At 34.5% G+C, this 22,892-nt stretch overlaps 1 protein-coding gene across 1 annotated transcript; it reads right to left on the bottom strand.

Moving 5' to 3' along the window:
• Nucleotides 1-4,171: 4,171 nt before the first annotated feature.
• On the bottom strand, nt 4,172-5,525 carry LOC149300810 (homeobox protein Hox-A13-like). Its single transcript, XM_089484825.1, has 2 exons — nt 4,880-5,525; nt 4,172-4,416 (listed from the first exon to the last, which is right to left on the bottom strand). Exons 1-2 carry the CDS (start codon nt 5,523-5,525, stop codon nt 4,172-4,174), a joined length of 891 nt encoding a protein of 296 aa, XP_089340951.1.
• Between the last annotated feature and the right edge of the window lie 17,367 nt (nt 5,526-22,892).

Genomic DNA, 22,892 nt, shown 5'->3' with positions numbered 1-22,892 from the left:
TGTGTATATATATATATATATATATACACACTATTTATTCTATTATTATATTTATTATACATTACAATTTATATTTAGCATACTGCACATGCATTATTTGATTATGTACTGTGTAATCAAGTGTACTGCGAATGGGTGTGTGGTAGATAAATAGGTAGATGTGTGTTGATCTACTTGAAAGTCTAACACAATATGTAATTATTTGTAAATATATATATATATATATATATACTTAACTTAATATAATAACTTAACTTGCAAACGTTAATTTCGTATTTCTTACTATATATATGTGGAAACAGACTATTCACTATATATATATATATATATATATATTTAGCATTGTGGTAATAACATGTATAAATATAGATTATGGAAATTGAAATGAAACACTGGAAAATGGTAGCAATTGTATTGGATACGGTTTACTATTTCCAGAATTGAGAATGATCTATATATATATAAGATCGATCACCTAATATTATTTTTAAAATACGTATTGGTTATTAAAATATCACGAGTCTTCTAATGGATATACTATATATCTTTATTTAAATCTATACTTATCAACTAATTTAATAAATAAACATTTCTGTTACATACCAATACAAACCATTTAAATATCATGCGCTAAAGAAGAAAGTGGTGGAAATGAAGTTAATTGAGGGATGAAGAATTTTTTAAAAAATGAGGGGGTACAGAAAGCATTAGATGCTACACCACAAACATGCTGGGGCCTCGGATGTCAGCATTAATTAGAATGGTTTATGATGTACGTTAATATCTTAGGTGCGATTTAATTAGCTCACTTTATATAACCCGGAGACCTAACAACCGCTACAGATTCATATTAGATTATTTGGCGAGAAAAGAAATAGTGGCCTTAAAAGTCCAAGACCGCCTCCTCGCTCAGCAATGTCTGAACTACTGCAGGCAAATAGCTAGTCACAAGACACAACAGCTTTACTGTAGACCATCTCACCCACTACCTTGTGGACTTTCTGAACTTGTTAATCATAAGCAAGGACTTTTATGAACTTGTTGGCACATGTAGAATGTCAACAGTTGTCTAGTATTTAATTATATGGACAGCAAGACATTTTATATCTAATAAAGTTGAACCTGTAGTAATCTTTTAATGCTATCCCGGGATGCTCTGGTGAAATATTAATTTCCCTGGCAAAGTATTGGATAGAGTGACACATTTTCCTCGTTCTTAAATATATTTGGAGAATAAAATTTTTACAAAGCGGATTGTCACATTAGAGGACTCGAGAGAGTCTTGGGATGAGCCGCTGGCCTATATGACTCAGAAACACTACTGGAGCATTTTCCATTTTAATATTAGATGTAAATTATGCTATTTAAACCACTGGGTGTTACTTTTAGTAAAAAATAAATAGATTATAACGAATAAGGCATTAATTCGTGCTTCAATCACTTTAAGATATTGGTAACATTTTCTTCCCTGTAAAAGCGAAACAAAGAAAGAAGACAACAAATCCGAATTCTAGGAGCAGCTGCACATTACTCTAACGCACACTATGTTTATGGTAGCTCAATTACCATCAATTTTAAATGAAGCACTTAAAAAATATTTGAACTAAATCTATATTTTACCTCCATATAAGTCCATTTTTTGAAATTTTTGAATAAACAAATAAAATTGCCTCTAATTAATCACTTTATGATACAAAAACATCTACTAAGATACAGGCAGAAAGAAATACACAGTCAAAAGATGTATACATCTAAATCAGTCACTACGTCTTATGACTTTAATTATACTGTATATTTAAAAATCTCTATTTCTAATTATATTTAAAGTCTGATTCCATGCTCAATGTTAATAAACACACAACAATAAAACATGTGAAATTACAGTTATTAGGATAAGATCTAATGTTTGAAAAGAAAATACGATTAAATATCTCTCTCTTCCTGTATAGTTTTAATAGATAGGGAGATAGAGAGATAGATAGACAGATACATAGATAGATAGATAGATAGATAGATACATACATAGTTAGATAGATAGATAGATAGATAGATAGATAGATAGATAGATAGATAGATAGATAGATATACTAGTGTTAATTAGATTTTATCATAATGAGAGATAGTACACCGCAATACAATACTGTTGGAATGTTTCATTTACTGACACTATTACCCAGAATAATATTTTTATTCTAAATATTGTATTTTGAATATGAAGTAAATAAATACACAAAGCTGTGGAATTACTTTTTCTTGTTTGTTGTTTTCAAAAATATTACAAATTTAATGTGACGTTTAACTATGATAAAATTTAAAAATGCATTGATTTGATTTTGGAATAAGAAATCTAAAGTATAAGAAGTAAAAACATGTGGCTGTTTAAAGATATTTTCATAAAATAAGAATTAATATAACTTAACCATTCCACACTAACCAGTTTCGTAAAAACTGCTAAATCAAAAAACATGTTTGGTATATACATTTCTACCAGCTATACGTTCTGAACAGTGTAAAAGCAAATCATAAAAGACAAATATATTATAATATTATTTCTTAGCCCCTGTAATTTGTGTCACTTGATTAGTTTACATGTTTAAAAGCGAACGTGAATCCTGTAGTAATTTTATGTAGCAGCACAGCTGCAGAAATAGTTTTGAACACCAGATGGCGCTCATGATCCATTAATCCAATCCATGCCTATTCATGAGCCGTCAGAAGTCAAGGTCACAAATTGTCTCTTTTTTGTCAAGGTCAAGGTTTAAAGCCCTTCCAATCCAGTCGTTTCAACTATCGCCTTTTTTTCTTCCAGGAGGCAGGTCTGAGGTAATAGCAAAAGCTCTATAATGGGAGTTTGGAGACACTATTTCATAATTCAGGCTCTAACTAACTTGCCCTAGAAAGCAGTAATAACAGTGAAAATTCGTTTGTCTACAATTAATTGTTATCGAAATTAATCGGTTTGATTTAACTAATTGAGGTTATGGGGCTTCCAATGTTAGGATAAGAATTTCTGTTTTTTTTGTATCTCAAAATAAATTGTCACATTAGTATACTATTAAATGGTGTAAAATGATTACATATTGAATCTTTATAGCGTTTTTTTCTTTTTGGTGGAAATAAAAATCGAGTGGGCACACACACATTCACAGTGCGCTAATTTTTTTTATTTACAGGATAACATTTAGAGTGAATAAAGATGAAAAAATAATGCGCTTTGTTCAAATAGCTGATTAGATTAAAAGTGCTGAAAAAAGATTGCTTACAATTTTCTAATATGGCCCAATTACAAACAATAAAAGCGATAAGAATTAGTTTTCATATTAAAACATTCAATGTTTAAACATTTTCCACTTACGGTTTCCAATACTTAAAAACTGTAACATTAATTGAATACAGTCGGGTTTTGTAAAATGCTTTTCCGTGTAAGTATGAACAATTTTGTTCCTGAAAAAAGGTTATTATCCAAATTTTCAGAAATAATTGAAAAGTGTGAGATCCTACTACCTGAGGCATTAAATGTATAAATTCTAAAACAAATGCCCATTTATAGATAATATAACCAGATTTAAACCTTGGTTTTCATTGGATTTCTGTAATTTGCATTAGACGTGAATAACGTTGGAAATTATCTAAATTATCCAATATTCCCTGCCCCACCCTAACCCCCTCCCCAAACTTTTTTTAGCTGTACAATTCTTAAAAACATATCCATACATCCCTAATATGCGAGAATGTATAGAAAGCATACAGTACATGTTACATCTATAATTTACCTGAGCAGTCACTCAACATGCAGTCTGGTTTGAAGGTTCAAAGCGCAATTATTAGAATTATATTCTCGAATTAAGCTGCATCTTGATTACACGCTACGTGTGTCCCTTTTTAAATCACAAATCATATTCTGTAGCATCGAGATTTTTGTTTGTCATCATACGTTTATGGATTTCCAATAATCCCAATGCTTGATTAAGCGCTTCTTGGCTACCAGCAAGTGAGTCTTGGCCTTCACTGGTAATTACATTGCAATATTTCTCACTGCTCCTCCCCCACCCCAAAAATGCGATTTCTTAAAATCATATTGAGAAGTTCCCGAGATGACCTTTGTCTACTTTGTCTAGAATTGCCGAGTTCCAGAAGCAAAGATCCTTCCCATCTCCATGCGATGCGTTTATTAACTAGTGGTCTTCAGCTTGTTGATAACCTTTTTCTCTTTCACCCTCCTGTTCTGGAACCAGATAGTGACCTGCCTCTCTGAAAGGTTGGTGGTCGCAGATATCCTTCTCCTTTTGTCCTTGGTAATGAATTTATTTGTAGCGTATTCCCTTTCCAGTTCTTTAAGTTGCACCTTAGTATATGGCACTCGCTTTTTTCTGCCTCGTCTATAGGAGTTGGCATCTGGTGGATGGGAAACCACATCTAAAGAGGCAAAGTGAATGTCACCAGGAGTTAACAATTATACAATGTACCCTAATTTTCTATTAGTGATCAATCACTAATTAATTAGTTCTATATTGTAAAATATAGATGTACAATTATTTAATACACGGTTTCAACGATCTCATATGCTCTTCCAAAATTAACACTATTTTATTAACCAAATTATATATATATATTTATATATATATATATATATATATATATATATATATATATATATATATATATATATATAATATGTATATAAAAGTTGCCAGTGTTTGAGATCGTAAACAATAAAGTTAAACATGAAATATTAAAGTAGATTTCCTCTAATTACTATAATTACATATCTTATTTTTTTAATTCATTATGTCATTTATGTGTTCATATTTAAGTATTATATATTAGATATTATGTGATTTAAACACATTTAACATGTATAAGGGATAAGGTGTTTTACCCGAGAGAGTAGATTTCCAAAGGTGAGTTGGTTGGGCTTGATCCTTAGAGCAATATACTTGCCCATTCCAGCCATTTGTGATAGCCCAGGGCTGATAGCTTTCCATAGGCAACAAAGGCTCATGTCTCGGTTCTCCTGGAGCTCCAATGGTGGACACTACAGGCACATCCAAATAACCCGGAACTGGCTGGTAAGGTCCTGTGGCATATCCCGGATAGAAAGCAAACTCCTTAGCTCTGGAGGAAAAGTCTTCTCCAGCAGACACTGAGGTCTCCATATACTTGTCTGCAAATGAGGAAGGCTGGGAGCAGGACTTGATGGTGTTATGGTGTGTCATTCTACAGGGGTAATATCCGCTGCCAAAGTATCCATAGGGCAAGCTGGCACTGGAAGAGCTTTGCACTGCTGAACACGGGCTGCACTGCTTGACAGGTTCAGCTATGCCAGACACTGGCACCTCACTGGAAGAGTAGGCGCTGCTGGGTGCCAGAGATGCTGGGTGTCCCATTAGATTCCTGCACTGGTTTGCTGCAAAATTGCTTCCTGCAAAACCTTCCATGTTTTTATTAATCTCATCCAAGCTGTTGTCGTAAAGAAACATCACCGGCTCGGCCCAGCGTGGATGGAGGAGCACTGAAGCTGTCATAGCCCGTCTAGCATTGAGACTAGTGGCTCTTTTTTAAAAGCCCCAAAGACTGAAAAAAGAGATTCGAAATCTCTCAGCCTTACCAGGGCTGACGCGCCAGCCTCGCACAGGGCGCCTCCTGATTGGCTGCGTCGGGGCACGTGATATGCAAAGCAGATACTAAACCACAGAGGAACAGAATGCAGATAATTCATTTTTCCTTCTTTCTTCCCCCCTTTTTTAAATATATAAATCAGCATTATAGCGTTATCCTCAGCGCATCTTGTCAAAATTAGAGGTATTTGCTGTCCACTATTCTGCAGGTTGCTAAACATGATTAAAGAGGATTATGTGCAGATTTCCTTTGATTTTCCCCTTTAACATGGTTTTTGCACCAATCCTATTCTTATGTGATGTATGATTAGGTTTATTTTACTTTAGTAACTACCAGAAACAACATTTATGATACCATTTCGCTCAGAACATTAAAATGACAACTTCAAATCTTTTTGTTCAATATATTGTGTTTTCACAGTTTAAAGCTGAACTCAAAATCCAACGAAGCATGATCTGTGAAATAAACGGCACTGCAGACAGATATGCAGTTGTAATATATTTAATCTTGTATTAAATACAATACATACATACAATGTTCACCTGTGTGTGTGTGTGTGTGTGTGTGTGTGTGTGTGTGTATATATATATATATATACATATACGCACACACATATATCATGAATGTTTTATTGAAACAAATTCAGAATAATACTTACTTTTGTTACAATTTGGATGTCGCTCGCCTCTTGATCTGTCGTGTGTTTTACTATTATTATTAAAATAATATACATTATTGTATGATAACATTATTGCTTAATAAATAAAAATATATACATACTTTTACTACTACTAATACTACTAATAATAAATAGTATATACTCATATCTATAATTTACTTTCTAAAACTAATTTAAATATCCTACATTTAACATTTTCGACTTTCCATCGTGTGTAGTGTATAGAGTTCAATCTACATTCATCTGAAGAAGCAGAGTTAATAAATATAGAAAACTCGCGTGTTATTCTCCAAGTCCACTGGTGAAATCATCTTCTCATAACCATCCAATGTTTGTATAATGCAGTTTTATTGAGCAGGTTACCAGTACCACCCATCAGAATATTTATTTCAATTCCTTACACACCCAGCCAAATAGTTTAGATGCATCATGTTGTCTACATTTAGGCTTAAGGAAGAAATGCTCAGTGAAAATGTTAAAATAAAAAACAAAGTAGTGTGAATGCGCAGGACAGATACCCTGAGCACAGTACAGAAGGTATGCTCAGCTCTACATGAGAGCTCAACGGCTGGAGGCCAAGGTCAAGGCTAAAGTGGTCGTCTAGCCAGACTGAAGGCTGCCAATTAAGCACTGGACTCACTTGATGAAAGGGAAAGAAGAAATATATATATATATATATATATGAATATATATACTAACATGTGAAACATACCACTAGAATAACTGTATGACCATTAGAATATTATTGTACAAATATAATGGTTTAAAAAATATCCACTCTGTGCTGAGATGGGGGAGGGGTATCCGGTCACTGTTAGATTTAAATTTGTCACCCATTTCCTAAGTGTGGAAAGGCAAACTGCAATTTCCACGTAGACATGTACAAAGCATCTTTTACCAGAAACACAACTAGTGTAAGTAAAACTAGTTTCTTCGACAGTAGGCAAACTTGGACTTTCTTAAATATAATATGCAGTTCTTGGTTGCCTGTCCTGACTTTATTTTTCTGCCTGTGTTTAGCATTTTTTCGCCAGACAGAACACTATCCAGCTTTTTATGTTTGTTCATTAATGTTTTCATACTAGTCATTTGTTTCCTGTTAAGGCATTACAAAGTAAGTGGTAATGGTATGTGGTAAACTCTTTAGTAAACAGAATATAATTAGCACATTTGCAATTCTGTTTCACGTCAAATGTGATATGTTAAATGCATCTCAGCTGTATTGGAATATAGTTTATGAGGACTGTTTTTAATACAACCTAATAAGGAATATTATTTAACACTCTAATGAAAGGAGAATGTACACATTGCATAATTTTCAGTCTGTTCCGTGAAAGTTAACTCTTTGAAAAACTCCAATTAAAATCGTATTTGAATCTTTTTGTGTACTTGCACCACAAAAACTACAAAAATTTAAACAATATCCATTCATTGTTTCCTCTCGGTTTTACAGCATAAATGTTTTATATTTAAAAAACATTGCTAATGTGCAATGAATCAAAGGTTAATTGTTTTTTCCTGATCAATCTTAACTTAATAATTGTGATTCTTTAAGAGACCTATATGCTATGACATTGAAAGCTCGTGTACGTGTAGATTTTTTTCAGAATATAGTTTTTTACAATACCATAATGGTGCGTAAGGTAAATGATACGATGGGTAACTTAAATAAAAGAAAAAATATCACTTAAAAAACAAAAAAACAAAAAGGCAACAAAGTGGAAATATGAATTAGCAATGATATATATAATCTAGACTGGGAGTGTTTCCATACGTATATATTTTTAACATTCCGGCAGCCTAATTAATCGAAACACATATTTTCATGGTGCCATTAAAATGTAATGGATCTGTCTTTAAATAAAAATTTCCATAATCATTGTGTTCCATGTTACTGGTTAAAAAATGTATATAATTAATGAATGCGAGGGAAATGCTCTTGTTTTGTACAAATGGTGTCTACACATAAGGTAATTAAACAGTGTGACACTTCCCTATAGCCTGAGACCAAAGATCCCCACTAACGAAGATGTCTTTCCTTACAGGGTGACCACAGACAGACATGCTTCTTTTTGTTTGCAGTAGGTTTGGGCACTGGTGTTGATCTCTTTGGAAAGCAATATATGAGGTAAGCGTCCATACCATTATTTTTTATTTAAAAGGAAATATGTTTATTTTAGTCTATTATATATATCTATATCTATCTATCTATCTATCTATCTATCTATCTATCTATCTATCTATATATATATATATATATATACATACATACATCCATACACAAAAAAATGCCCAATAATACAATTAGCACAGTTATTTTAATATATATGAGCCGCATACTCAAACACACACATCATACATGTATATTTATAAACACTGTGTGTATAGAGACCTAATCAAGCAATCCTTGAAATGACAGCTATAAATACCCCAAAGCCAATAACCTATGACAAATAATTATAATAATAAACTGTGATTACAAATATATGTTATAGGTTGGCATTTCAGGAGTTAAGGGCATCATCTCAGTGTAACATTCAGAGAACTGAACCTTGTTTTCTTATATGCCATTCATAGACCACTCTCTTGTTTTTAATGTATCAAATCTATCTATCTATCTATCTATCTATCTATCTATCTATCTATCTATCTATCTATCTATCTATCTATCTATCCATCTATCTATTACATCCGTGTAGCCTCCCTAAAACTGCCGCATATTAACTCTTCTTGCAAAGTTAAAGGTCCATCAAGTGTTGGTGTGAGAAGCCGGTTTCTTCAAAGGCTTTCTCCAGTTCTGCAATTTGGGACTGGTTGTAAGAGATCTTTCTCGTCTGGTCTGGCCGCTTGTCTGAACCTTTGTTGCTGGGAACCTGTTTTTAGACAAAAGGTAATAAACACATTCATTGTCATCTAGGGTTAATTCACAATATCTTGACCATTTAAACACAAATTAACTAATTCTCAGTAGAAAAAGTGTAGCATAAATATGCAACCAAATAATAGTATTTCCTAATTTCCCCAATCTCTTTATATATATACTCACAGAGTCCATTGCACACCATTCCAAATATTCCAAGCCCGGTGCTAGTAACCAGCAGTTTCCATGTAAAACACTTTCAAAAAGATGGTCAGCACTCCAGGTCTTTAAATAGACAATTTCATTTTATTCAAAGTCAAGTCGACGTTTCAGTCATTACTGACTTTCATCAGGACATCATGTCCTGATGAAAGTCAGTAATGACTGAAACGTCGACTTGACTTTGAATAAAATGAAATTGTCTATTTAAAGACCTGGAGTGCTGACCATCTTTTTGAAAGTGTTTTATATATATATATATATATATATATATATATATATATATATATATATATAGCATCCTTTATAACATAGACATCGGTCGGACAAGCATATTTAGTATCTAGAATCACAATGTAACAATGTTGCAAGTCAAAACTGGAAAAAAAATATCTTGCTACATTTCGAAGGTTTTGTTTTGTTGCCAAAGCACTACCTCGTTTTTTTTTTGGATCAGGTGCTCACCGATTTGTAGTATATGCTTAGAGCTGTCCCTAATACAATTACAGTTTCTCAAACTATTATTTTATTATCAAATTATTATTATTATTATTATTATTATTTTAGCGCCATCATATTCTGCAGCGCTGTGTAATGGGGAAACAGTATTTTAAAAGTAGTACATCTCATAACAGTTTGGACTTTCAGTAACAAAAGGTGAGGGGGCTCTGCTCAAAAAAATATTATGCTTACATAATGATATGAAGAAATCAGAAAGTCAGAAATAAATCTTGATTTCACTATTTTACCTGTGGTCCATGCGTGTAGCGTTCCCAGCCCTATCTGTTGTTGGAGAATGATAGCACAAAATGCAATTTAGTCTTCAAACCTGATTAAGTTTATCCTAAGGCGGAATGGAGGTACAGCAGACATCTTTAAAATACAGGAACCAACCATTGCTGGTAGGAAACCCCAGCTCCCCTCTGAAACCAGCAGGTTTCTGGAAACTGCAGCTAGCTGATCCTCTAATAGCTGCATCCCAGATGTCTGTTTTAGACTTATATAGTGTACAGTAATCATACTCGGATGTTAACACGATTATATTATTGAGGCACCAAATTGTCAGTTTGCCACCACTTCTGCACATAGAAATGCATTTTAGAAGCCTAGCCGAAATGATAGAACAGATAGGATTTTGATGCCTCAGCACATGATTCTAAAGTTGGACCTCAATAGCCTGTGAGTGTCAGTGGCACATTATTTGGTATGCTTCACTTGAAACCGAATCTGCAATTCAGCAAAGAGCAAAGACTGCGCTATCACTTCTGGCCTGGTGTTAAATTCGTAATCATGCTGTGGAATAGAAGATTTATGTATATATTAATAGTTACTATGGTTACTGGGCTGGAAATCAGCGCTTTAATAATCAGAATAAAAAAACAAAAAAAAACATGAAATGGCTAAATGGTTCGAAAATGAATATGCACATTTGTAAAGTATTGTGTCTGTATTCCAATTTTACCCAGTAAAGTAAGGGAAAATCGAAACAGATTATATATATATACTGATTTCTTAAATTTACAAGTAAATATTTAAATTGCACTTATTTAAAATGTTATAATTGCATAGGGAACATTTTTCATTGGCAATGTGCCTTTTGTGTATATGTTTACATTTCCAAATCCGTTAGAACTAATGAAAAAAAAAAAAAAAAATTCTGCAATCGATGAAATTACTGATGTTTTATTCTAAAGCATTTTTATGATTTATGACTTGTGGCACCTGGATTTGGAGATGTTGGAGATGAAGCATTCATTAATTAGTCGTTACATTAACCTGATGCGTATAGAGTTTACAGGTCAACTTCTTGACATAATCTGCCCTCGGTCCACCAGATACATAGGACATTAGAGTTTGGGGTCACTAAAATACGTTATGCCAGATTCTATTACTTGAGGCAATTATCCCTGATAACAAAACACCTATAGAATACCTGCACTACCACAGATCGAAATAAAAAGTGAGGCAAAAACAGTGATACTTGTTAAGTCGTGCACTAGACATTTTGGATGTTATTTCACAACCCTGTGAGAGTGGAAGAAAAAAGTTCAAGATTCACTAAATATATTTTAAGTAATTAATTTGATTATTTATTGTCTAACCACTTAGTAAGCATTTACTTTTTGTAGACCCTATAAAGGCAAAACTCGGTGAATCTGACCTTAATATGATATTTAGCAGAAGTAACGTCCTCTTTAAGGTTTCCACAAAATCTATAAAATATACTAGAGTATTAAACTACTGGAAGCAAAACAACGAGTAATGCCTCCAACTTGTATTGTTGCACCCTTTAATGCTTATTGTTTATAGCCTAGACAAGCCCTCCTCAGGACTGTATACATTTTTCGCATCATTTGTAAAGGCATGGAAAATTTTGCTTGGCTAGATGATACAGGGCATTTAGTAGAAATATAATTTTAGTCCTGGTATCACAGCTGGTAGAGGTAACATAACTGCAATAAATAATTCCTTATGAACTAGGACAAGTAATGGATTTGAATATAAGCAAATCTCCAGAGCTCTGAGCACATTGTATGCCACATATATGACATCACCAGGGATGCCACAAAATTTGAACAAGGTCCAACCAAAAATAAAAGTCTTAGGGGGCAGATGGTGTTGAGAAACCTGTGCTAATGTACAGATTTTAGGTCTAAATTAAAACAGTTATATAAGCAATGCGTGAAAATGCAACCAATGTGTGCTGCAAATCCCATCACACTCGACCAGCTAAAACAGAGCATTAATCATATTTACAATGGTGAAGTCTATAGCAGCTGGGCATTCACAGATTACTTATTCATGTGTTAGGGTGCAGAGCATCACCCTCCATCATTAACTTGAATTAGTCACTGTCTTTGCGTTTCTATTCTGTTTTCTAGTACACTGCAAACAAGTGAGTGTTTATATTTCCGAGAGAGGATGAAACATAAAGTCGTTAGTGTTTGCTGTTTTCCAGACTTCATGGGAAAAAGTTTCTAGAGCACCTAGAAGGTGGATTACATTAACGGGTAAGGAATCAAATCCACTTAATTTTATCTTAAAAAGGTAAAGTCCAGAGGCATGTTTTATGTGTATGGTTAAGCATGCAGGGAATGTCTTTAAACGATTATTTTGGATCACATGGTGCAGTTGCCAAAAGATTCCACTAGATGTCTTCAAAGATAATGGTATTAGAAGGTGCTCTGTCATTAGCTAGTTGTGGCCTGCAAGCGTGGAGAATGCTCTTTTTTCAGAGTCTTTGCGTAGATCCCCTAGGATATTTTTTGTTTCTTGTAACCTAAGGTGGTTAAGTAAGAAGTGGATAAAAATTGTATTCCTTAGAACAATACACAGCGTCTGGTCTCAGTTTATGTATTTAAATAATATGGATGTGCATACTGACTTAGAGTTAATGTTTAAACCATGGCAGTCAAGGACACACTGGTGTTAAGTGCCTTTGACATTCATTCTGTTTTAACACGTTTTAAAGTCCAAGGTTTTGGGTATCCACATTAATCCAGAATTTGTCTGCTTGTTAGGCTAGACAGTCAGGTTTAATGCGGACCAGGAAGTGACCTTGAGGTACTACGAGATCCAATCATTAGTGGTTCTATGAATTGGAGGTTTATTTTGCCCCTCACAAACCCTGATATTATTTTCTTAGGTGTTTGCTTATATGGTATGTAGTTACTTTGTCACTCACGAAAAGTAACCTAAGGCTGATCATATAATTTGAATAGGGAATTTTATCTTTACCTAGTTTCTTATTGTGATTCATACTTAAATGTACTCAATATCTATCTATCTATCTATCTATCTATCTATCTATCTATCTATCTATCTATCTGTCTGTCTGCCTATCTATCTATCTGTCTGTATGTAGGTCCATACATATACATTTACACAGGTTTTCCATGTTTTATCTTTTAAAATTTCACGATTCTTCACTGACAACTAAAACGTTTCATTTATATTTTCAATAAATCATTTAGAAAACCATACCTATATTTAAAACATGTTTCACATCTGTAATATAATACACAAAACATGGCATCTAATCTATAAATTACATTTTAACAAACAATCATGGATAGACTTTGTTCCAATAGTACTTCTTAGTAGAATTAGTGTAGGCATGTATATTTCAGAAAATATGTACTCTTCCAGTAATAGTAGAGATATGACAGGTATGAAATATGCTGGGTGTGGTACAAAACTAATTTAGTAATTAACCTATTCCTTTCTATTAGCATTTGTAAAAAGTTGATTGATTTGGCTAATTTTCAGGATATTATCAGCATGCTTCTGCTTATCTTTCTCTGTTTTACGTATGGGACATTGAACAAAACATTTCATATGATTGCTGTTTGTTTAAATTGAAACATGCATAATTGCTGCAACAAATTCAGAAAATTCAAGTTAATTTGTAGCTTTTAATTTTGGTGCAGGTCACAGCAAAATGTTTTATTAAATATTACATTTTAAATATGTCAGTCTGTAAACAATATGTGTAAAAGCAGAGAAATAAACTGTGCTTGCTTGATCACTATGGAATCCTGTTTTAGTTAGTTAAAAGACATTAAAACATGTAATCTATTGGTTGTCAATAACAAACTAAAAGAAAAAGACGGAATATATATTCGAAATATAGTTTCGGATTCTGTTGATAGAATGTGCCTGCCCCATAGCCATATATACGCGGTAATTACACACCAGAAATATAGCTTATACAGATAGTATCCCAGTACAACTGGATACTATTAAGTCCCATAACTCCCATAAATGAGGTCACTGTTCTGCTTATTGTATACATACTTTGCACTTTGGTGTATACAATATTTCTGATTATGCGTACATGATTTACTATAGAATAAATGGAAAGGATATTGGGATTACAATGAAATATCACTACTGTATTTACATATATTCAAGATAATATTTAGCAGAATGTTAGCTAGAACACGACTATCACTTTGTGAATCATGTTATATCTTCATGTAAAAAAATCAAAATATGTCATATATGTGACTTGTGAAATCAGATGAGATTTTAATGATGACTTTTTAAAAAAAAATAGTTTGGCGTATAATAAATGGGAAAAGCCAGGCGAAGTAGACGTTAACTCCAGAATAAAGGAAAATATTTATTTGCCATTCATAATTCTAGATTGATTGTAATTCCTGAGACTTCGGGATACTGTAAACTAAATCTGTATACTTTATTCCTTTAACGGGTCAGACAGAATTTTATCTCAATGTAACAGAAGGCGAAGTATGTATGTTTTATAGTAAAGTTCATGATGTGTTTCTTCCCTAGACTTGATTAATTCTATGCATTTATATTGTCATCATGTAATAGCTCATGCTTTTATGAATTATTAAGTATTATTATTATTAGTAGTAGTATTATTATTAGTATTATTATTATCCACACCGTAAGAAAATATCAAAGCTGAGTCATGGAAAAGCTCCAAGTAGAAAATATACACATATTTAAAATAAGGATTTCTTTTTAAAATATGATTTGATTAGAGGGACAATTCGGTAACAATGCGTTTTCAAATTATCTTTTTATTTCAACATGTATACACCCTAAACAGTTTTTTTTTTAAATAAATAACCCATAATCTACTAATCAAGTACAATAAGGGGAAAAAAACATGTATTATTTTGAAGTATTATTCACATCTTTACATGTGTACATAGTGAATTTATAACACACACATCTAGCACAGCATAGTGAACAAAACATGTAAATATAAAACTGAAACAAAGTAAACTAACAAAAAATAAAAAAAATAAAGAGCAAATTGCTTGGAAGAATCGCTAAACTACATTAGAACATATTGAGAGAAATAATGCAAAAGCATTACACTTATTTATAAGCTGAACAGCCAACAGGTAATTTGTGAATCATTTTATTAAAATATTATCAAATGGTCTAAGTTAGCTATAAATAATTTTAATACAAAACAAACCAAGACCTCATTACATTACATCTTATTTTTATTAGGGAGAAAACAAAATTATCAATAGCTTTAACATTAAAATCTTGAACAATGGTAGGACATACTGGTACAGAAGGAGTTTAAAATGCTTGCAGTCCATTAGACTCCAGAATAGAAACAAGATTCAAGATTTTATATGAACAATCACTTACACAATATACTAATAAGAACAGAAATCTAAACATTATATTTAACTTATAATGTGCAAGTGCAAATCCCTACAAATACAACTAAACCATGCCTCAAACATTATCCAGTCCAATTAATAAGTTGGACCTGAATAACCTGAAAAATGAACTTTAGAACAATGTGTCCATTTCTCAAGCACCTATATTTAATAAAGTAATGTTTTCATCAGAAGCTGAAATGGCACATGATCTAAATAAGAATTTTCTAAGTGAGGCCCATGGGCAAAGAGCATATAATAAAAACTGTTCTGTACCACAACATTAATTTTACAGCCATTATATAGCTTAATTAATAAGACATCTGTATAAATAATATAATTTGTTATAACAACTTTCATGTTGTTTTGTGTTTTGTGTATATTGCAACGAAAGAGGGGCAAAATTATAAAAAAAAACAAAAAAAACCCTTAAAATATAACAAAGGATGTGCTGGTAATGAAGGTCAGAATTTACCATTTTGATTAAATTGAGCACTGAAACTAAAAGCTGTTATTTAAAGCTAAAGGGTATAATACAAAAGGGTAATTTACAAAAGGACTGTTTAACAAAATGCGATATAGATGCATGGATTAACCTTAACAGCACACGTGGCTGTAAAACAACAGCAGAACCTGAATTAATGGAATGTGTGGAACATGTAAAAGGTATTTCATGGGACAGTTAAAGAGGAACTGTTGCCATCAGTTATTACTGTAACTAAATTCATTAGGTAAAACTACTTATAGTCTGTTCTTTGCCAAACGGCCTAATTGTTTTGGTGATAATTAAAGGTTAATATCATGGAAGCAAAGATCTGTGTCTCATTGTGGCAGGGTATTCTTAAATTAACTTAATTGTAGGCCCCGATCAAAGCAATGTACTGGGGGCCCTACCCACCCCTTCAAAGAGCATGATGTGAAGTGAGGATTAATCAACAGAAATATGCATATAGGTGTGTACATGTAAAGGAGAGCAGAAGAGAGCCAGCTGGTTTGAGTTTGACAGACAAACACACGCACATGGCACAGAAGAAGAGCCAGCCCTATCATGGGTAAGAGAGGATGTGTATGTGTGCATGTATGTGTGTACTGTAATGTGTAAGTGTATAATGTTTAGAGAGGGTGTGCATGTATGCATGTATGTACTGTATGTGTAAGTGGTGTTGGAGTGGCTGTGTGTATGTATAGATGAGCAAGTGTATGATGTTGGAGTGGCTATGTGTGTGTGTATGTGTTTATGTGTTTACTGGAAATACAGTTGTAATGTTTTTTAGGGGCTCGGTGATGAATCACATTGCTGGCAGCAATGCAATTCACCATGGGGCCCCTGGGCAACTGCCCAGTGTGCCCATGCATTAAGATGGCACTGGTCTGAACCAGTCAACATAAATCAGCAACTTAAAGATAGGCAAAAGATTAATTATTGGGTGGAATACTTATGCAGATCTTGAGGACAAGTTAAGATACTTAATAGACATATCTACAACACTTAGTATATGAGGTAGTTGGCCTTTCTGTATTATCAGATTCATTGTTTCTATGATTCTGTAGTCAAACATCCAGAACAGAATCAATGTTTAAATTATGCACTTAATAACAGCTATCCATAAATAATTACGTGCATACAAACATACATACATAAATGCTCCAAAAAGATGTCCACAAATGGTTTAGGTTTGAATTGCTGTAAGATGTGTCACCAAAGTCAAATTAATACTATCATTAGGGAGCTGTTTTGGTTTTTTTGCTTATGTGTCATGAGGCACAAGTACCTTCCATATATACACCTGAAAATGCTTCTTTCAACTGTTCTCCCACATATTGTGCTATCTGCTTGTATGTATAAGTGTGTGCATGGATGTCTATGTATAAGTGTATGTGGGCATGGACGTCTATGTAAAAGTGTATATGAGCATGGATGTCTATGTATAAGTGTGTGTGGTCATAGATGTCTATTGAGTTTTAAAAACTAAGTCCACACTGGGGACAACAGAGGACCAAATCAGATAAAGTGAACAAAGATTTCAGCAATGATGTTAGTATAGGGAAGTAATTGGTTTCTTTCTGGGTTATCTGCCCAAGGAGCAAGATTTGCACCTCCTGTTCTCTTGTTGTCCTACTTTGGACCACCTAAAAACCAAGGGTAATGACCAGGCCCAAACTGGCCATCTGGCACACAGGGCAAATAGCCAGTAGGCCATCAGTCGACAGCGACACACACTGGATATCTCCTAGCCACCCAACAGTATGAAATGGGACTCTATGTAACACCTGTGTCTGTGAAAAATCTTGGTTTTACAAAACACAATTCCTATTCATAGGGCCAACAAGCACATTACCAATGGAAGTTAATTTTGTGTTATGTTAGTGTTATGTTCAGTGATTTTAGTAAACTGAGGGCAGTTGTACTTTTCCGTTTAACTGAAAAAAAAGCTTTTAAAACCATTGTTCACTAGTTAAATTTGTTGGTTTACATTTATAAAATTAACCAAAATCCCAAATGAATATTTTATGAAGCATTCAAACAACATACAAACAAATGTACTTGTACATAAGAAAGTACAAGCAAATTTAAATTGAATTACAATCTTTACTGGTTTGTTAAACTCTAACAAGCAGAAAATTATTGATCGCATATTAAAATTGCCAATGTGCCTGCTTTAAAGCAATAGACGTAGAATTTATAAATGCTTTTATTATCGCTCATTGTCAAATATCTTTGGCGATCTTTGTGCTAGACAAGTCAGGCAGCTGCCCTTGGTGAGTGAAAAGGGGGCACTGGCACCTGGCAATGAATGGAGTGCACAAGACATCTATGTGACAAAGGGGCTTCTTGTCTAAGGTGCTATTTGGTTGAAGACCTGACCAGAGAATATCTTCATATACTACTGCTATGTTACAGTATCTCACACCCCTCACATTTTTGAAAATTTTTTATTATATCTTTTCATGTGACAACGCTGAAGAAATGACACTCTGCTACAAAGTAGTAAAGTAGTGAGTGTACAGCCTGTATAACAGTGTAAATTTGCTGTTACCTTCAAAATAACTCCACACACAGCCATTAATGGCTAAATCATGGCAACAAAAGTGAGTACACTCCTAAGTGGAAATGTCTAAATTTGGCCCAATTAGCCATTTTCCCTCCCCGGTGTCATGTGACTTGTTAGTGTTACAAGGTCTCAGGTGTGAATGGGAAGCAGGTGTTATCGCTCTCACACTCTCTCATACTGATCACTGGAACTTCAACATGGCACCTCATGGCAAAGAACTGAAAAAAGAGAATCTGAAATTGTTGCTCTACATAAAGATGGCCTAGGCTATAAGAAGATTCCCAAAACCCTGAAACTGAGCTGCAGAACAGTTGGCAAGACCATACAGCGGTTTCATAGGACAGGATTCACTCAGAACAGGCTTCACCATGGTCAACCAAAGAAGTTGAGTGCACGTGCTCAGCGTCAAATCCAGAGGTTGTCTTTGGGAAATAGACGTATGAGCGCTGCCGGCATTGCTGCAGAGGTTGAAGGGGTGGGTGGTCAGCCTGTCAGTGCTCAGACCCTGCACCGTACACTGCATCAAATTGGACTGCATGGCTGTCATCCCAGAAGGAAGCCTCTTCTAAAAATGATGCACAAGAAAGCCTGCAAACAGTTTGCTGAAGACAAGCAGACTAAGGACATGGATTACTGGAACCATGTCCTGTGGTCAGATGAGACCAAGATAAACTTATTTGGTTCAGATGGTGTCAAATGTGTGTGTCTGCAACCAGGTGAGGAGTACAAAGACAGTCAAGCATGGTGGTGGGTGTGTCATGGTCTGGACCTGCACAAGTGCTGCGGCCGCACAGGGCTTAAATTAAAACATCGGGGGGGGGGGGTTTGTTGTTTTTTTTTACTTTATTTAACATCCTTCATGTTAAATAAAGTTTGTTTAACTTTATTTAACATGGAGGATGTTAACATCCTTAACTTATCCTTGGGCTTTAACAATAAATAAATAAATAAAAATGGGCTGCTCAGTCTTAAATGCCCGGGCCTATTTTTTGTCCCAGTCCGGGCCTGGCTGCAGGGCAATATTACAACATGATAACCCCAAACACACCTCCAAGACAACCACTGCTAATGAAGCTGAGGGTAAAGGTGATGGACTGGCCAAGCATGTTTCCAGACCTAAACCCTATTGAGCATCTGTGGGGCATCCTCAAATGGAAGGTGGGGGAGCACAAGGTCTCTAACATCCACCAGCTCTGTGATTTCGTCATGGAGGAGTGGAAGAGGACTCCAGTGGCAACTTGTGAAGCTCTGGTGAACTCCATGCCCAAGAGGGTTAAGGCAGTTCTGGAAAATAATGGTGGCCACACAAAATATTGACACTTTGGGCCCAATTGGGACATTTCCACTTAGGGGTGTACTCACTTTTGTTGCCAAGGTTTAGACATTAATGGCTGTGTGTTGAGTTATTTTTAAGGGAATTGCAAATTTCAGGCTGTACACTCACTACTTTATATTGTAGCAGAGTATAATTTCTTCAGTGTTGTCACATGAAAAGATATAGTAAAATATTTACAAAAATGTGAGGGGTGTACTCATTTTTGTGAGATACTGTATGTAATAAACTCCCTTGTGGATAGCAGTGGAATTGCAAGCGTTGAATTTTTGTACACAGTTGGATAAAGTGGTTTAAGACATAAGTTAATATTGTAACTTACTGATACATAACAATAAAGAATTCAGAAGGGAAATGACATTTGCTTTTAATTAGAAGGTGTTTATTTTACTTTCACGTACAACTTAGGAAATGTTAGTTTATTGAAGACATACATTAGCAATTACTATATGTACACAAATACCAACAATGTAAAAATGATATGCTTCATTTTGTTATGCTCATTGACCATTTTATACTTTTTAAACTTTCTATCTGATAACTCCTTGGGAAAACTAAACAGCAGGCCCAGCAGTAAAACCTGGGCTTATATTGTTAATGAACATAACGGTAAGGAAAAAAATCTTTCACCCCACTCAAATGAAACCAGTTGTAGAACAGCAATGGCACGCTAATTGGAGTTTGTAGTTAGCTTTAATATATACCCTTGGAACCTGACCAAGGAACATGCATTGATAAGCATCATATTTCCACAATCTCAAGTGCAATATAGTATTGAAATTCAATAATTAAACTGTGATTATTTAATGCAACAGATAAAAATGTTCATGCATGTGGCTTTTCACCATTATTCCCACAGTGTACTGTATAAAATATAAAACAAATGCATTTTGCAACATTGTTGCATTTGAACTAGCTAATCTAGGCACAAACTACCTAAATAGAAGGCATTCAGGTATGAAACTGTTTGTAAACAAAATATGCTATCCTGAAAACATTCATTAAAGGTGTTGTTCCACTTATCCAAAACATTTCTGTAGCATCTCAACCATGTATTACATGGTAAATAATCAATTAAATAATTCTGGGAAAGGTTTGGACTTCATAGATTCGCCAGAATAGGTGAAATGACACTTTGAAATGTATGCAATATTTGAATGAGGTGCAATGTTTTTGGTATTAAAGAGACTGTGATGAATCTAGGTGAAAAGTTCATCATAAATACCAGAAGCCACTGTTGTCTTAATGTTCCAGAATAGGTTTGGCTCACAGTGAAGTTTGTTCAAGGCGGAGGACTGCTAGTTAAAGTGTCAACATGGGTTCCTGACAATATCTTGTCACCTGTACACATACCATGACTTGTAAACATAGGAGTAAATGAACACCAAACAGTTCCTGAATATATCACAGTCTAAAAACCCCACATAAAAAAAACATGACTTTCTAATATGTTCAAAGATCTTGGATGCTCAGAAATGTTCTCCTACATATACACTATATGACCAAATGTATGTGGATACCACTCTTAATTCCTGAGTTTAGGTGTTTCAGTCACAGCCACTGCTAAGGGCAGCTGCTCAGACTCTTCACTGGTTGATGCCAGACGAGCCCCCTGCCAGCGACCAATAAAGTCGCTCTTACGAATCCTGGTGCCGCCATATTTGTTTGCTCGTTATTCGGTTTGACATATGAAAACGTAACATCCGTGATCATGTTCTCCCGAATACGAATGCACAAGTCTAAAAATTATGGTCTGGGGCTGTTTTTCACAATTTGTGCCCTTTAGTTCCAACATAATATTAATGCTACAACATACAAAAACATTTTAGACACTGTATGCTTCCAAATTTTTGTGACCAGTTTGGGGAAAGCAAGGTCTATAAAGACATGGTTTGATAACAACACTTTTAAACACCTTTGGGGTGAGCTGGAAAGAAGATTGTGAACCAGGCCTTCCAGTTCAACATCAGTGCTTGACCTCACAAATGCTGTTTTGTCCGAATGGAAACCCTCACAGACACCCTCCAAAATCTTGTGGAAAAGCTTCCGAGAGGAGTAGAGGCTGTTATAGCTGCAAAAGGGGGTGGGGTGTGTGGCGGAATTAACTTCATATTAACACCCATGGTTTTGAAATGTGCTGTCCAATAACAGGTGTGATGTTCTGGTGTCTACATACTTATTATATAGTACAGGGGCGTCCAAGTTTTTTCTGCAGTGGGCCACTTCATCAGAATTGTATATGTGCGAGGGCTGCACTCATTTTTCACTGTGAGAAAATATGGCCTTTAATAAAATATGCAGATTAAAAAAAAGTAAATGACACAAAACCTTTACTTTTCCTCTCACTGATTTCTGGGATTTTCTGGGCCTACAAATTGAGGATTCTGGATAAGTAAAAATAAAATAGTTCTATTTATTTTAGCGATGCACTAAAATGAAAATTCTGGACCAAAACCGAAAATTCAGGGTTCACTTAGCCGAAACTGAAAATGACCCCCCACACACTTTTAATAAAAGTATGTTACACACCAAAATTATATATTATGATTGTTAACAGCAATCTCAGGCATACCCAGATTCCAGCATGTACTGGTTGGCTGGGCATTGTACCGGTATTTTTTTTAGTGTGTAACTACGCTTTTATTAAAAGTAACACACCACAATTGGACAAAAAAAATCAACAATATGACTTGGCATGATAGGAGTGTGATTGCTAACAGCAAACACACTCTTTTTATACCCAGGCAACCAGTAAATGCTGGAACCTAGGCATGATGGGACTGTGATTGCTGTTAGCAGATTGCTGTTAGCAATCACACTCCTATCATCCCAAGTCAGCCAGTACATGCTGGTACAGGGTGGCTGTAAGTGTAGACCCCGTACTGCTGGCAGCATCAATACACAAGGGGGGCAGCTAGCCAGGTTTCAGCATGTACTGGCTAACTTGGCATGATAGGAGGTTCCAGCACTTACA

The sequence above is a fragment of the Sceloporus occidentalis genome, unplaced genomic scaffold (assembly GCF_023333645.1).
Source record: "Sceloporus occidentalis isolate IW3139 unplaced genomic scaffold, rSceOcc1.0.p SCAF_23, whole genome shotgun sequence".
NCBI lineage: Eukaryota > Metazoa > Chordata > Lepidosauria > Squamata > Phrynosomatidae > Sceloporus > Sceloporus occidentalis.
This window is presented reverse-complemented; position numbering and strand designations above follow the sequence as displayed.

Coding starts and splice junctions, on each gene's coding strand:
- LOC149300810 (XM_089484825.1), bottom strand. CDS start 5,525: ATGACAGCTTCAGTGCTCCTCCATCCACGCTGGGCCGAGCCGGTGATG. Junction 4,417..4,879: donor TTGGAAATCTACTCTCTCGG/GTAAAACACCTT, acceptor TTGCCTCTTTAG/ATGTGGTTTCCCATCCACCA.